The 14,564-nt window shown below is 55.8% G+C and overlaps 1 protein-coding gene across 1 annotated transcript in view; it reads right to left on the bottom strand.

The window, feature by feature from the left end:
• AP2S1 (adaptor related protein complex 2 subunit sigma 1) overlaps nucleotides 1–9,901 on the bottom strand; it is a 20,917-nt gene extending 11,016 nt beyond the window's left edge. The window contains exons 1-4 of the mRNA XM_083160815.1: nucleotides 9,760–9,901; nucleotides 1,137–1,286; nucleotides 158–271; nucleotides 6–49 (exon numbers count right to left, since the gene is read on the bottom strand). Of these exons, the coding sequence (XP_083016941.1) occupies nucleotides 6–49; nucleotides 158–271; nucleotides 1,137–1,286; nucleotides 9,760–9,762 (311 nt within the window). The 5' untranslated portion in view covers nucleotides 9,763–9,901. The remainder of the gene's footprint in view (nucleotides 1–5; nucleotides 50–157; nucleotides 272–1,136; nucleotides 1,287–9,759) is intronic.
• Between the last annotated feature and the right edge of the window lie 4,663 nt (nucleotides 9,902–14,564).

Raw genomic sequence — 14,564 nt, 5'->3', positions numbered from 1 at the left:
TAAACACCAGATCTAATTCACAGACATTGTGAAAATATTCATTTAGCACCTATGGAGACAACAAGAGGGGGAGATTAATATATGCACAGTATGCCAGTCACCTGGGTACCCCACCATCTGTGGGCGTCAGTCTCCCAGGTCTTATGGGGACTCTCACCTCTACAAAGTTGTGTATGGCTTCCAGATAGGCCAGGTTGTTATCCGTCACGTCCACGCAGATGCAGAAATACAGCCCAGCGTAGCGCCGATAGATGATCTTAAAGTTCCTGAACTGTAAGAGAGAGGCCGGAAAGTCAGAGTCATGCGATGGCAAAGATGGAACGTATGGGGTAACACAAAGATACTGGGTAACAAATGTTCTCCAGAGACCCCCCCCCCCCGCTGCTCGTGTTCTCCAGAGGACCCCCAGCTGCTCACGTTCTCCAGAGGACCCCCCCCCCCCCCGCCAGCTGCTCACGTTCTCCAGAGACCCCAGCTGCTCACGTTCTCCAGAGACCCCCCCCCAGCTGCTCACGTTCTCCAGAGACCCCAGCTGCTCACGTTCTCCAGAGACCCCCCCCCAGCTGCTCACATTCTCCAGAGACCCCCCCCCAGCTGCTCACGTTCTCCAGAGACCCCCCCAGCTGCTCACGTTCTCCAGAGACCCCAGCTGCTCACATTCTCCAGAGACCCCCCCCCAGCTGCTCACGTTCTCCAGAGACCCCCCCCCAGCTGCTCACGTTCTCCAGAGACCCCCCCCCTCCCCTGCTGCTCACGTTCTTCAGAGACCCCCCCCAGCTGCTCACGTTCTCCAGAAAACGCCCCTCAGCTGCTCACGTTCTCCAGAAAACACCCCTCAGCTGCTCACGTTCTCCAGAACACCCCCCCCCCCCCAGCTGCTCACGGTCTACAGAAAACCCCCCCTCAGCTGCTCAAGTTCTCCAGAAACCCCCCCCCCCCCCTCAGCTGCTCAAGTTCTCCAGAAACCCCCCCCCCCCCCCCCCCTCAGCTGCTCACGTTCTCCATGGACCTCCAGCTGCTCACATTCTCCAGAGAACCCCAGCTGCTTTCCAGAGAAAGGGATAGACCTTATAAACACTATAGGGTGAGTCTGAACACCTGAGGGGGCTGGCTACAGCTAAAGAACTGGGACTTACCTCCACAAAGTTGGTGTGTTTAGCATCCCGGACCGTCACCACCGCATGCACCTCCTCAATCAGCTTCTGCTTCTCGTCATCATCAAACTGCATGTACCACTTGGCCAGGCGCGTCTTCCCTGCACGGTTCTGGATCAGGATGAAGCGGATCTGGGGAGATAGAAAGAGAAACACACTAAGGCTCTGCCAAACTTTCGCACAGGGAGTTTGATGTTGAAGCTCTGCACATGCGCAGGCCTCCCGCACTACCAGCTCTCTGGTCTCCAGTCTGTCCTCACTGGCCTCCCGCACTACCAGCCTCCCGCACTACCAGCTCGCTCCCCTCCAGTCTGTCCTCACTGGCCTCCTGCACTACCAGCTCACTCCCCTCCAGTCTGTCCTTACTGGCCTCCCGCACTACCAGCTCTCTGGTCTCCAGTCTTTCCTCACTGGCCTCCCGCACTACCAGCTCTCTGGCCTCCAGTCTGTCCTCACTGGCCTCCCGCACTACCAGCTCGCTCCCCTCCAGTCTGTCCTCACTGGCCTCCCGCACTACCAGCTCACTGCCTCCAGTCTGTCCTCACTGGCCTCCCGCACTACCAGCTCTCTGGCCTCCAGTCTGTCCTCACTGGCCTCCCGCACTACCAGCTCTCTGGCCTCCAGTCTTTCCTCACTGGCCTCCCGCACTACCAGCTCTCTGGTCTCCAGTCTTTCCTCACTGGCCTCCCGCACTACCAGCTCTCTGGCCTCCAGTCTGTCCTCACTGGCCTCCCGCACTACTAGCTCGCTCCCCTCCAGTCTGTCCTCACTGGCCTCCCGCACTACCAGCTCACTGCCTCCAGTCTGTCCTCACTGGCCTCCCGCACTACCAGCTCTCTGGCCTCCAGTCTGTCCTCACTGGCCTCCCGCACTACCAGCTCTCTGGCCTCCAGTCTTTCCTCACTGGCCTCCCGCACTACCAGCTCTCTGGTCTCCAGTCTTTCCTCACTGGCCTCCCGCACTACCAGCTCTCTGGCCTCCAGTCTGTCCTCACTGGCCTCCCGCACTACCAGCTCGCTCCCCTCCAGTCTGTCCTCACTGGCCTCCCGCACTACCAGCTCACTGCCTCCAGTCTGTCCTCACTGGCCTCCCGCACTACCAGCTCTCTGGCCTCCAGTCTGTCCTCACTGGCCTCCCGCACTACCAGCTCTCTGGCCTCCAGTCTTTCCTCACTGGCTTCCCGCACTACCAGCTCTCTGGCCTCCAGTCTGTCCTCACTGGCCTCCCGCACTACCAGCTCTCTGGCCTCCAGTCTGTCCTCACTGGCCTCCCGCACTACCAGCTCACTTCCCTCCAGTCTGTCCTTACTGACCTCCCGCACTACCATCTCGCTCCCCTCGAGTCTGTCCTCACTGACCTCCCGCACTACCATCTCGCTCCCCTCCAGTCTGTCCTCACTGGCCTCCCGCACTACCAGCTCGCTCCCCTCTAGTCTGTCCTCACTGGCCTCCCGCACTACCAGCTCACTCCCCTCCAGTCTGTCCTTACTGGCCTCCCGCACTACCAGCTCACTCCCCACCAGTCTGTCCTCACTGGTCTCCCGCACTACCAGCTCCCTCACTCCAGTCTGTCCTCACTGGCCTCCCGCACTACCAGCTCACTTCCCTCCAGTCTGTCCTCACTGACCTCCCGCGCTACCAGCTCTCTGGCCTCCCACGGTACCAGCTCGCTCCTCTCCAGTCTGTCCTTACTGGCCTCCCGCACTACCAGCTCGCTCCCCTCCAGTCTGTCCTCACTGGCCTCCCGCACTACCAACTCACCCCTCCATTCTGTCCTTACTGGCCTCCCGCACCACCAGCTCCCTCCCCTACAGTCTGTCCTCACTGACCTCCCGCACTACCAGCTATCTCCCTTCCAGTCTGTCCTCACTGGTCTCCAGCGCTACCAGCTCGCTCTCCTCCAGTCTGTCCTCACTGGCCTCCCGCACTACCAGCTCGCTCCCCTCCAGTCTGTCCTCACTGGCCTCCCGCACTACCAGCTCCCTCACTCCAGTCTGTCCTTACTGGCCTCCCGCACTACCAGCTCACTCCCCACCAGTCTGTCCTCACTGGCCTCCCGCACTACCAGCTCCCTCACCTACAGTCTGTCCTCACTGACCTCCCGCACTACCAGCTATCTCCCTTCCAGTCTGTCCTCACTGACCTCCCGCACTACCATCTCGCTCCCCTCCAGTCTGTCCTCACTGGCCTCCCGCACTACCAGCTCGCTCCCCTCCAGTCTGTCCTCACTGGCCTCCCGCACTACCAGCTCCCTCACTCCAGTCTGTCCTTACTGGCCTCCCGCACTACCAGCTCACTCCCCACCAGTCTGTCCTCACTGGCCTCCCGCACTACCAGCTCCCTCACTCCAGTCTGTCCTCACTGGCCTCCCGCACTACCAGCTCACTCCCCTTCAGTCTGTCCTTACTGGCCTCCCGCGCTACCCGCTCACTCCCATTCCAGTCTGTCCTCACTGGCCTCCCACACTACCAGCTCACTCTCCTCCAGTCTGTGCTCACTGGCCTCCCGCACTACCAGCTCTCTCCCTTCCAGTCTGTTCTCACTGGTCTCCAGCGCTACCAGCTCGCTCTCCTCCAGTCTGTCCTCACTGGCCTCCCGCACTACCAGCTCGCTCCCCTACAGTCTGTCTTTACTGGCCTCCCGCGCTACCAGCTCACTTCCCTCCAGTCTGTCCTTACTGACCTCCCGCACTACCATCTCACTCCCCTCCAGTCTGTCCTCACTGGCCTCCCGCGCTACCAGCTCACTTCCCTCCAGTCTGTCCTTACTGACCTCCCGCACTACCATCTCGCTCCCCTCGAGTCTGTCCTCACTGGTCTCCCGCACTACCAGCTCCCTCCCCTCCAGTCTGTCCTCACTGACCTCCTGCACTACCAGCTATCTCCCTTCCAGTCTGTCCTCACTGGTCTCCAGCGCTACCAGCTCGCTCTCCTCCAGTCTGTCCTCACTGACCTCCCGCACTACCATCTCGCTCCCCTCAGTCTGTCCTCACTGGCCTCCTGCACTACCAGCTCGCTCCCCTCCAGTCTGTCCTCACTGGCCTCCCGCACTACCAGCTCCCTCACTCCAGTCTGTACTTACTGGCCTCCCGCACTACCAGCTCACTCCCCACCAGTCTGTCCTCACTGGCCTCCCGCACTACCAGCTCCCTCACTCCAGTCTGTCCTCACTGGCCTCCCGCACTACCAGCTCACTCCCCTTCAGTCTGTCCTTACTGGCCTCCCGCGCTACCCGCTCACTCCCATTCCAGTCTGTCCTCACTGGCCTCCCACACTACCAGCTCACTCTCCTCCAGTCTGTGCTCACTGGCCTCCCGCACTACCAGCTCTCTCCCTTCCAGTCTGTTCTCACTGGTCTCCAGCGCTACCAGCTCGCTCTCCTCCAGTCTGTCCTCACTGGCCTCCCGCACTACCAGCTCGCTCCCCTACAGTCTGTCTTTACTGGCCTCCCGCGCTACCAGCTCACTTCCCTCCAGTCTGTCCTTACTGACCTCCCGCACTACCATCTCGCTCCCCTCGAGTCTGTCCTCACTGGTCTCCCGCACTACCAGCTCCCTCCCCTCCAGTCTGTCCTCACTGACCTCCTGCACTACCATCTCGCTCCCCTCCAGTCTGTCCTCACTGGCCTCCCGCACTACCAGCTCGCTCTCCTCCAGTCTGTCCTCACTGGCCTCCCGCACTACCAGCTCGCTCCCCTCCAGTCTGTCCTCACTGGCCTCCCGCACTACCAGCTCACTCCCTACCAGTCTGTCCTCACTGGCCTCCCGCACTACCAGCTCCCTCACTCCAGTCTGTCCTCACTGGCCTCCCGCACTACCAGCTCACTCCCCACCAGTCTGTCCTCACTGGCCTCCCGCGCTACCAGCTCACTCCCCTCCAGTCTGTCCTTACTGGCCTCCCGCGCTACCAGCTCACTCCCATTCCAGTCTGTCCTCACTGGCCTCCCACACTACCAGCTCACTCCCCTCCAGTCTGTGCTCACTGGCCTCCCGCACTACCAACTCTCTCCCTTCCAGTCTGTTCTCACTGGCCTCCCGCACTACCAGCTCGCTCCCCTCGAGTCTGTCCTCACTGACCTCCCGCGCTACCAGCTCGCTGCCCTACAGTCTGATGGGAGGAGTCTGATATACCATAACCCATCACATCACACGTGCAGTCAGCAGACAGCACATACATGCCAGCATTGTGGGGGGCACAGAGTGATGGGAGGAGTCTGATATACCATAACCTATCACATCACACGTGTAATCAGCAGACAGCACATACATGGCAGCATTGTGGAGGCACAGAGTGATGGGAGGAGTCTGATATACCATAACCCATCACATCACACAGCACATACATGGCAGCATTGTGGGGGCACAGAGTTATGGGAGGAGTCTGATATACCATAACCCATCACATAACACGTGTAGTCAGCAGAAAGCACATACGTGGCAGCATTGTGGAGGGCACAGAGATGGGAGGAGTCTGATATACCATAACCCATCACATCACATGTGTGGTCAGCAGACAGCACATACATGGCAGCATTGTGGAGGCACAGAGTGATGGGAGGAGTCTGATATACCATAACCCAACACATCACACGTGTAGTCAGCAGACAGCACATACATGGCAGCATTGTGGGGGCACAGAGTGATGGGAGGAGTCTGATATACCATAACCCATCACATCACACGTGTAGTCAGCAGACAGCACATACATGGCAGCATTGTGGAGGCACAGAGTGATGGGAGGAGTCTGATATACCATAACCCATCACATCACACGTGTAGTCAGCAGACAGCACATACATGGCAGCATTGTGGAGGCACAGAGTGATGGGAGGAGTCTGATATACCATAACCCATCACATTACACGTGTAGTCAGCAGACAGCACATACATGTCAGCATTGTGGAGGCACAGAGTGATGGGAGGAGTCTGATATACCATAACCCAACACATCACACGTGTAGTCAGCAGACAGCACATACATGGCAGCATTGTGGGGGCACAGAGTGATGGGAGGAGTCTAATATACCATAACCCATCACATCACACGTGTAGTCAGCAGATAGCACATACATGGCAGCATTGTGGAGGCACAGAGTGATGGGAGGAGTCTGATATACCATAACCCGTCACATCACATGTGTAGTCAGCAGACAGCACATACATGGCAGCATTGTGGGGGCACAGAGTGATGGGAGGAGTCTGATATACCATAACCCATCACATCACACGTGTAGTCAGCAGACAGCACATACATGGCAGCATTGTGGGGCACAGAGTGATGGGAGGAGTCTGATATACCATAACCCATCACATCACACGTGTAGTCAGCAGACAGCACGTACATGGCAGCATTGTGGAGGCTCAGAGTGATGGGAGGAATCTGATATACCATAACCCATCACATCACACGTGTAGTCAGCAGACGGCACATACATGGCAGCATTGTGGGGGCACAGAGTGATGGGAGGAGTCTGATATACCATAACCCATCACATCACACGTGTAGTCAGCAGACGGCACATACATGGCAGCATTGTGGGGGCACAGAGTGATGGGAGGAGTCTAATATACCATAACCCATCACATCACACGTGTAGTCAGCAGACGGCACATACATGGCAGCATTGTGGAGGCACAGAGTGATGGGAGGAGTCTGATATACCATTACCCATCACATCACACGTGTAGTCAGCAGACAGCACATACATGGCAGAATTGTGGAGGCACAGAGTGAAGGGAGGAGTCTGATATACCATAACCCATCACATCACACGTGTAGTCAGCAGACAGCACATACATGGCAGCATTGTGGAGGCACAGAGTTATGGGAGGAGTCTGATATACCATAACCTGTCACATCACACGTGTAGTCAGCAGACAGCACATACATGGCAGCATTGTGGAGGCACAGAGTGATGGGAGGAGTCTAATATACCATAACCCATCGCATCACACGTGTAGTCAGCAGACAGCACATACATGGCAGCATAGTGGAGTTACAGAGTGATGGGAGGAGTCTGATATACCATAACCCATCGCATCACACGTGTAGTCAGCAGACAGCACATACATGGCAGCATTGTGGAGTTACAGAGTGATGGGAGGAGTCTGATATACCATAACCCATCGCATCACACGTGTAGTCAGCAGACAGCACATACATGGCAGCATTGTGGGGGCACAGAGTGATGGGAGGAGTCTAATATACCATAACCTATCGCATCACACGTGTAGTCAGCAGGCAGCACATACATGGCAGCATTGTGGGGGCACAGAGTGATGGGAGGAGTCTAATATACCATAACCCATCACATCACATGTGTAATCAGCAGACAGCACATACATGGCAGCATTGTGGAGGCACAGAGTGATGGCAGGAGTCTGATATACCATAACCCATCACATCACACGTGTAGTCAGCAGACAGCACGTACATGGCAGCATTGTGGGGGCACAGAGCGATGGGAGGAGTCTGATATACCGAAACCCATCACATCACACGTGTAGTCAGCAGACAGCGGGTACATGGCAGCATTGTGGGGGCACAGAGCGATGGGAGGAGTCTGATATACCATAACCTATCACATAACACGTGTAGTCAGCAGACAGCACATACATGGCAGCATTGTGGAGGCACAGAGTGATGGTAGGAGTCTAATATACCATAACCCATCACATCACACGTGTAGTTAGCAGACAGCACATCAGCACTGTGTAAATGATTGGAGGAGTTTAACTTAACAGACAATTAAACAGATTTTTCTGACTCCTTGAATCACTGACTGAGATTAGAAAAGTCATCAGCCTGATGGTCAGCAACATGGAGTCGTGACCCCATGCTGAAAAGGTCAGGACCCACAGTTTGAGAACCGCTGATCTAAGGAACATAGCCAGAATCAAGCACTTCATTCCCTCAGAAGACCTGCCTAAAGTCATACATGCCTTTATATCATCACGCCTAGACTACTGCAATGCTCTCTACCTGGGTCTTCCAGCAAAAGAATTGCACCGCTTACAGCTGGTACAAAATGCAGCCGCCAGACTATAAACTAACCAGCCCCGCTCCAGCCACATAACTCCCATTCTCTACGCCCTTCACTGGCTACCTGTAAAATGGTGAATACATGACCAGGGCCCAAGGTACCTGCAGCAGCTGCTGATCCCTTATTGTCCCACTGGATTACTACGATCCGCTGAAGAAGGACTACTGACAGTACCCAGAACCTCCCGGATTCATCTGGGGGTCGAGCTTTCAGCGCTGTGGCTCCAACTCTGTGGAACTCTCTCCCTCGCACAGTGCGAGAAGCCCCCACTGTAGATCCTTCAAAAATACACTAAAGACGTTCCTATTTACTCAGCATTTCACTGACATCTACTGATAAGCTTGTTGTGTATTCTGAGCTGTAAAGACAATGGTAAAGCACTAAGAGGCCCATTTATCATGATCGCATTTACAATGCGTTCTGGGCGGAATATTACCTCCCAGGATCGCATTGTAAAATGCGATCATATCGGGGCAATGTATCAATTTTAAGGGAGCAGGGACAGGGCTCCGAAAAGAGCCTGTCCCTGCGAAGCCCTAAATCGGAAGCCGGGGGGTCTGCGCATGCGCGGTTATGCGCTGACCCCCACCAACACCTCTTACCGCACTGCCCTACTCGGGCAGTGCGATGTGTAGCCATAGGCTACAATGGGCTATCGCCATATCAGAATGGCGATAGCCCAGGGGTGTGAAGCCGGGCTGCCCGATGTTGATAAATCAGGCAGCTTCGCATCCCCCATAGAAACCTATGGGGGATGCGGCCGGCGGCGCTGCAGGGGGGGATCGCAGCAGGGATCGGAGATTCCTGCTGCGGTCCCCATATGATACATTTAGGGGATACTTAATATTTGCGGCTAAACCCCGAAAACGTGTGTTTTCGGGGATTAAGCCGCAAATATGGTTTGATAAATGGGCCCCTATGTCCTATTGGGAGAGTAACATCTCATATACACCCATATATCACACACACACACATCACCCTTTCCTGTCAGTACGTCCCACATACCCCCCCAGGGGAGGGTAATATGTGTGTATATAGATGGTGGAGATATATGGGTGTATATAGATGGGGGTATATAGGATGTACTGACAGGGGAGGGTGATAATATATAGGTGGAGGAGATATATGGGTGTATATAGACGGGGGTGTATATGGGATGTACTGACAGGGGAGGGTGATGTGTGTATATATATATATATATACATATATATATATATATATATAGATGGGGGTATATATGGGTGTATATATATAGATGGGGGGTATATATGGGTGTATATATATAGATGGGGGTATATATGTGTGTATATATATAGATGGGGGGTATATATGTGTGTATATATATATATATATATATATATATATATATATATATATATATATATATAGATGGGGGTATATATGGGTGTATATATATAGATGGGGGGTATATATGGGTGTATATATAGATGGGGGGTATATATGGGTGTATATATAGATGGAGGAGATATATGTGTGTATATATAGCGGGACCGGGGCACACAGACAGACATAGAATAACGGGGAACAGCAGGAACACTCCTCACCATGTCGGTATCTCTCTTCTTTTCCTTTCCTGTCACCCGCTCCGGATTTCCGGACAAACTACAACTCCCATGAAGCTCGGCGGCAGTGGCCGGAAGTGACGTCACAGCGTGGTATTATGTACGGAGTGACCGGGGCTCAGGACACGTGACACAAGCAGCGCTTCCTCCACAGCGCCTTATACATCGGCCCCTCCTCACACGTGGGACATAGGGGGCGGGGCCTATGTACTAACAGGAGGGGACGGGGCGACATAGTGTTATCGCCCTACAGCTGCTCAACAGAGCTGAGCGGGCGACAGGGCCTGGGACCAGCACTCAGGGTGCACACATGTGCCTCATTTATGACTGCGACATGCCTGACGTAACAGCCGGCACATGTGACGCAGGGTGTGACGCAACGATCGACCTGCCTGCCCTGTGACTACGGGAGTACACACGAAGCATCGTTCCCGATATGTGACCGCGGGCGTACATACAGCCACCTACCTGACCTGTGACTACGGGAGTACACAGGAAGCATCGTTCCCCATATGTGACCGCGGGCGTACACACAGCCACCTGCCTGACCTGTGACTACGGGAGTACACACGAAGCATCGTTCCCCATATGTGACCACTGACGTACCCAATGAGCCACCTGCCTGACCTGTGACTACGGGAGTACACACGAAGCATCGTTCCCCATATGTGACCGCGGGCGTACACACAGCCACCTGCCTGACCTGTGACTACGGGAGTACACAGGAAGCATCGTTCCCCATATGTGACCGCGGGCGTACACACAGCCACCTGCCTGACCTGTGACTACGGGAGTACACAGGAAGCATCGTTCCCCATATGTGACCGCGGGCGTACACACAGCCACCTGCCTGACCTGTGACTACGGGAGTACACACGAAGCATCGTTCCCCATATGTGACCACTGACGTACCCAATGAGCCACCTGCCTGACCTGTGACTACGGGAGTACACACGAAGCATCGTTCCCGATATGTGACCGCGGGCGTACATACAGCCACCTACCTGACCTGTGACTACGGGAGTACACACGAAGCATCGTTCCCCATATGTGACCGCGGGCGTACACACAGCCACCTGCCTGACCTGTGACTACGGGAGTACACACGAAGCATCGTTCCCCATATGTGACCGCGGGCGTACACACAGCCACCTGCCTGACCTGTGACTACGGGAGTACACACGAAGCATCGTTCCCCATATGTGACCGCGGGCGTACACACAGCCACCTGCCTCTGACCTGTGACTACGGGAGTACACACGAAGCATCGTTCCCCATATGTGACCGCGGGCGTACACACAGCCACCTGCCTGACCTGTGACTACGGGAGTACACACGAAGCATCGTTCCCCATATGTGACCGCGGGTGTACACACAGCCACCTGCCTGACCTGTGACTACGGGAGTACACACGAAGCATCGTTCCCCATATCTGACCGCGGGCGTACACACAGCCACCTGCCTGACCTGTGACTACGGGAGTACACACGAAGCATCGTTCCCCATATGTGACCGCGGGCGTACACACAGCCACCTGCCTGACCTGTGACTACGGGAGTACACAGGAAGCATCGTTCCCCATATGTGACCGCGGGCGTACACACAGCCACCTGCTTGACCTGTGACTACGGAAGTACACAGGAAGCATCGTTCCCCATATGTGACCACTGACGTACACACAGCCACCTGCCTGACCTGTGACTACGGGAGTACACACGAAGCATAGTTCCCGATATGTGACCGCGGGCGTACACACAGCCACCTACCTGACCTGTGACTACGGGAGTACACAGGAAGCATCGTTCCCCATATGTGACCGCGGGCGTACACACAGCCACCTGCCTGACCTGTGACTACGGGAGTACACACGAAGCATCGTTCCCGATATGTGACCACTGACGTACCCAATGAGCCACCTGCCTGACCTGTGACTACGGGAGTACACACGAAGCATCGTTCCCCATATGTGACCACTGACGTACACACAGCCACCTGCCTGACCTGTGACTACGGGAGTACACACGAAGCATAGTTCCCGATATGTGACCGCGGGCGTACACACAGCCACCTGCCTGACCTGTGACTACGGGAGTACACACGAAGCATCGTTCCCGATATGTGACCACTGACGTACCCAATGAGCCACCTGCCTGACCTGTGACTACGGGAGTACACACGAAGCATCGTTCCCCATATGTGACCGCGGGCGTACCCAATGAGCCACCTGCCTGACCTGTGACTACGGGAGTACACACGAAGCATCGTTCCCGATATGTGACCACTGACGTACCCAATGAGCCACCTGCCTGACTTGTGAATACGGGAGTACACACGAAGCATCGTTCCCCATATGTGACCACTGACGTACCCAATGAGCCACCTGCCTGACCTGTGACTACGGGAGTACACACGAAGCATCGTTCCCGATATGTGACCGCGGGCGTACATACAGCCACCTACCTGACCTGTGACTACGGGAGTACACACGAAGCATCGTTCCCCATATGTGACCGCGGGCGTACACACAGCCACCTGCCTGACCTGTGACTACGGGAGTACACACGAAGCATCGTTCCCCATATGTGACCGCGGGCGTACACACAGCCACCTGCCTGACCTGTGACTACGGGAGTACACACGAAGCATCGTTCCCCATATGTGACCGCGGGCGTACACACAGCCACCTGCCTGACCTGTGACTACGGGAGTACACACGAAGCATCGTTCCCCATATGTGACCGCGGGCGTACACACAGCCACCTGCCTGACCTGTGACTACGGGAGTACACACGAAGCATCGTTCCCCATATGTGACCGCGGGTGTACACACAGCCACCTGCCTGACCTGTGACTACGGGAGTACACACAAAGCATCGTTCCCCATATCTGACCGCGGGCGTACACACAGCCACCTGCCTGACCTGTGACTACGGGAGTACACACGAAGCATCGTTCCCCATATGTGACCGCGGGCGTACACACAGCCACCTGCCTGACCTGTGACTACGGGAGTACACAGGAAGCATCGTTCCCCATATGTGACCGCGGGCGTACACACAGCCACCTGCCTGACCTGTGACTACGGAAGTACACAGGAAGCATCGTTCCCCATATGTGACCACTGACGTACACACAGCCACCTGCCTGACCTGTGACTACGGGAGTACACACGAAGCATAGTTCCCGATATGTGACCGCGGGCGTACACACAGCCACCTGCCTGACCTGTGACTACGGGAGTACACAGGAAGCATCGTTCCCCATATGTGACCGCGGGCGTACACACAGCCACCTGCCTGACCTGTGACTACGGGAGTACACACGAAGCATCGTTCCCGATATGTGACCACTGACGTACCCAATGAGCCACCTGCCTGACCTGTGACTACGGGAGTACACACGAAGCATCGTTCCCCATATGTGACCGCGGGCGTACCCAATGAGCCACCTGCCTGACCTGTGACTACGGGAGTACACAGGAAGCATCGTTCCCCATATGTGACCGCGGGCGTACACACAGCCACCTGCCTGACCTGTGACTACGGGAGTACACACGAAGCATCGTTCCCGATATGTGACCACTGACGTACCCAATGAGCCACCTGCCTGACCTGTGACTACGGGAGTACACACGAAGCATCGTTCCCCATATGTGACCACTGACGTACACACAGCCACCTGCCTGACCTGTGACTACGGGAGTACACACGAAGCATAGTTCCCGATATGTGACCGCGGGCGTACACACAGCCACCTGCCTGACCTGTGACTACGGGAGTACACAGGAAGCATCGTTCCCCATATGTGACCGCGGGCGTACACACAGCCACCTGCCTGACCTGTGACTACGGGAGTACACACGAAGCATCGTTCCCGATATGTGACCACTGACGTACCCAATGAGCCACCTGCCTGACCTGTGACTACGGGAGTACACACGAAGCATCGTTCCCCATATGTGACCGCGGGCGTACCCAATGAGCCACCTGCCTGACCTGTGACTACGGGAGTACACACGAAGCATCGTTCCCGATATGTGACCACTGACGTACCCAATGAGCCACCTGCCTGACTTGTGAATACGGGAGTACACACGAAGCATCGTTCCCAATATGTGACCACTGACGTACCCAATGAGCGACTTGCTTGACCTGTGACTACGGGAGTACACACAAAGCATCTTTCCCCATATGTGACCGCGGGCATACACACAGCCACCTGCCTGACCTGTGACTATGGGAGTACACACGAAGCATCGTTCCCCATATGTGACCGCGGGCGTACACACAGCCACCTGCCTGACCTGTGACTACGGGAGTACACACGAAGCATCGTTCCCCATATGTGACCGCGGGCGTACACACAGCCACCTGCCTCTGACCTGTGACTACGGGAGTACACACGAAGCATCGTTCCCCATATGTGACCGCGGGTGTACACACAGCCACCTGCCTGACCTGTGACTACGGGAGTACACACGAAGCATCGTTCCCCATATGTGACCGCGGGCGTACACACAGCCACCTGCCTGACCTGTGACTACGGGAGTACACACGAAGCATCGTTCCCCATATGTGACCGCGGGCGTACACACAGCCACCTGCCTGACCTGTGACTACGGGAGTACACAGGAAGCATCGTTCCCCATATGTGACCGCGGGCGTACACACAGCCACCTGCCTGACCTGTGACTACGGAAGTACACAGGAAGCATCGTTCCCCATATGTGACCACTGACGTACACACAGCCACCTGCCTGACCTGTGACTACGGGAGTACACACGAAG

This window comes from Crinia signifera, chromosome 9, assembly GCF_055691185.1.
Source record: "Crinia signifera chromosome 9, ASM5569118v1, whole genome shotgun sequence".
NCBI lineage: Eukaryota > Metazoa > Chordata > Amphibia > Anura > Myobatrachidae > Crinia > Crinia signifera.
The sequence above is the reverse complement of the archived record's forward strand: the minus strand, read 5'-3'. Positions and strand labels throughout refer to the sequence as shown.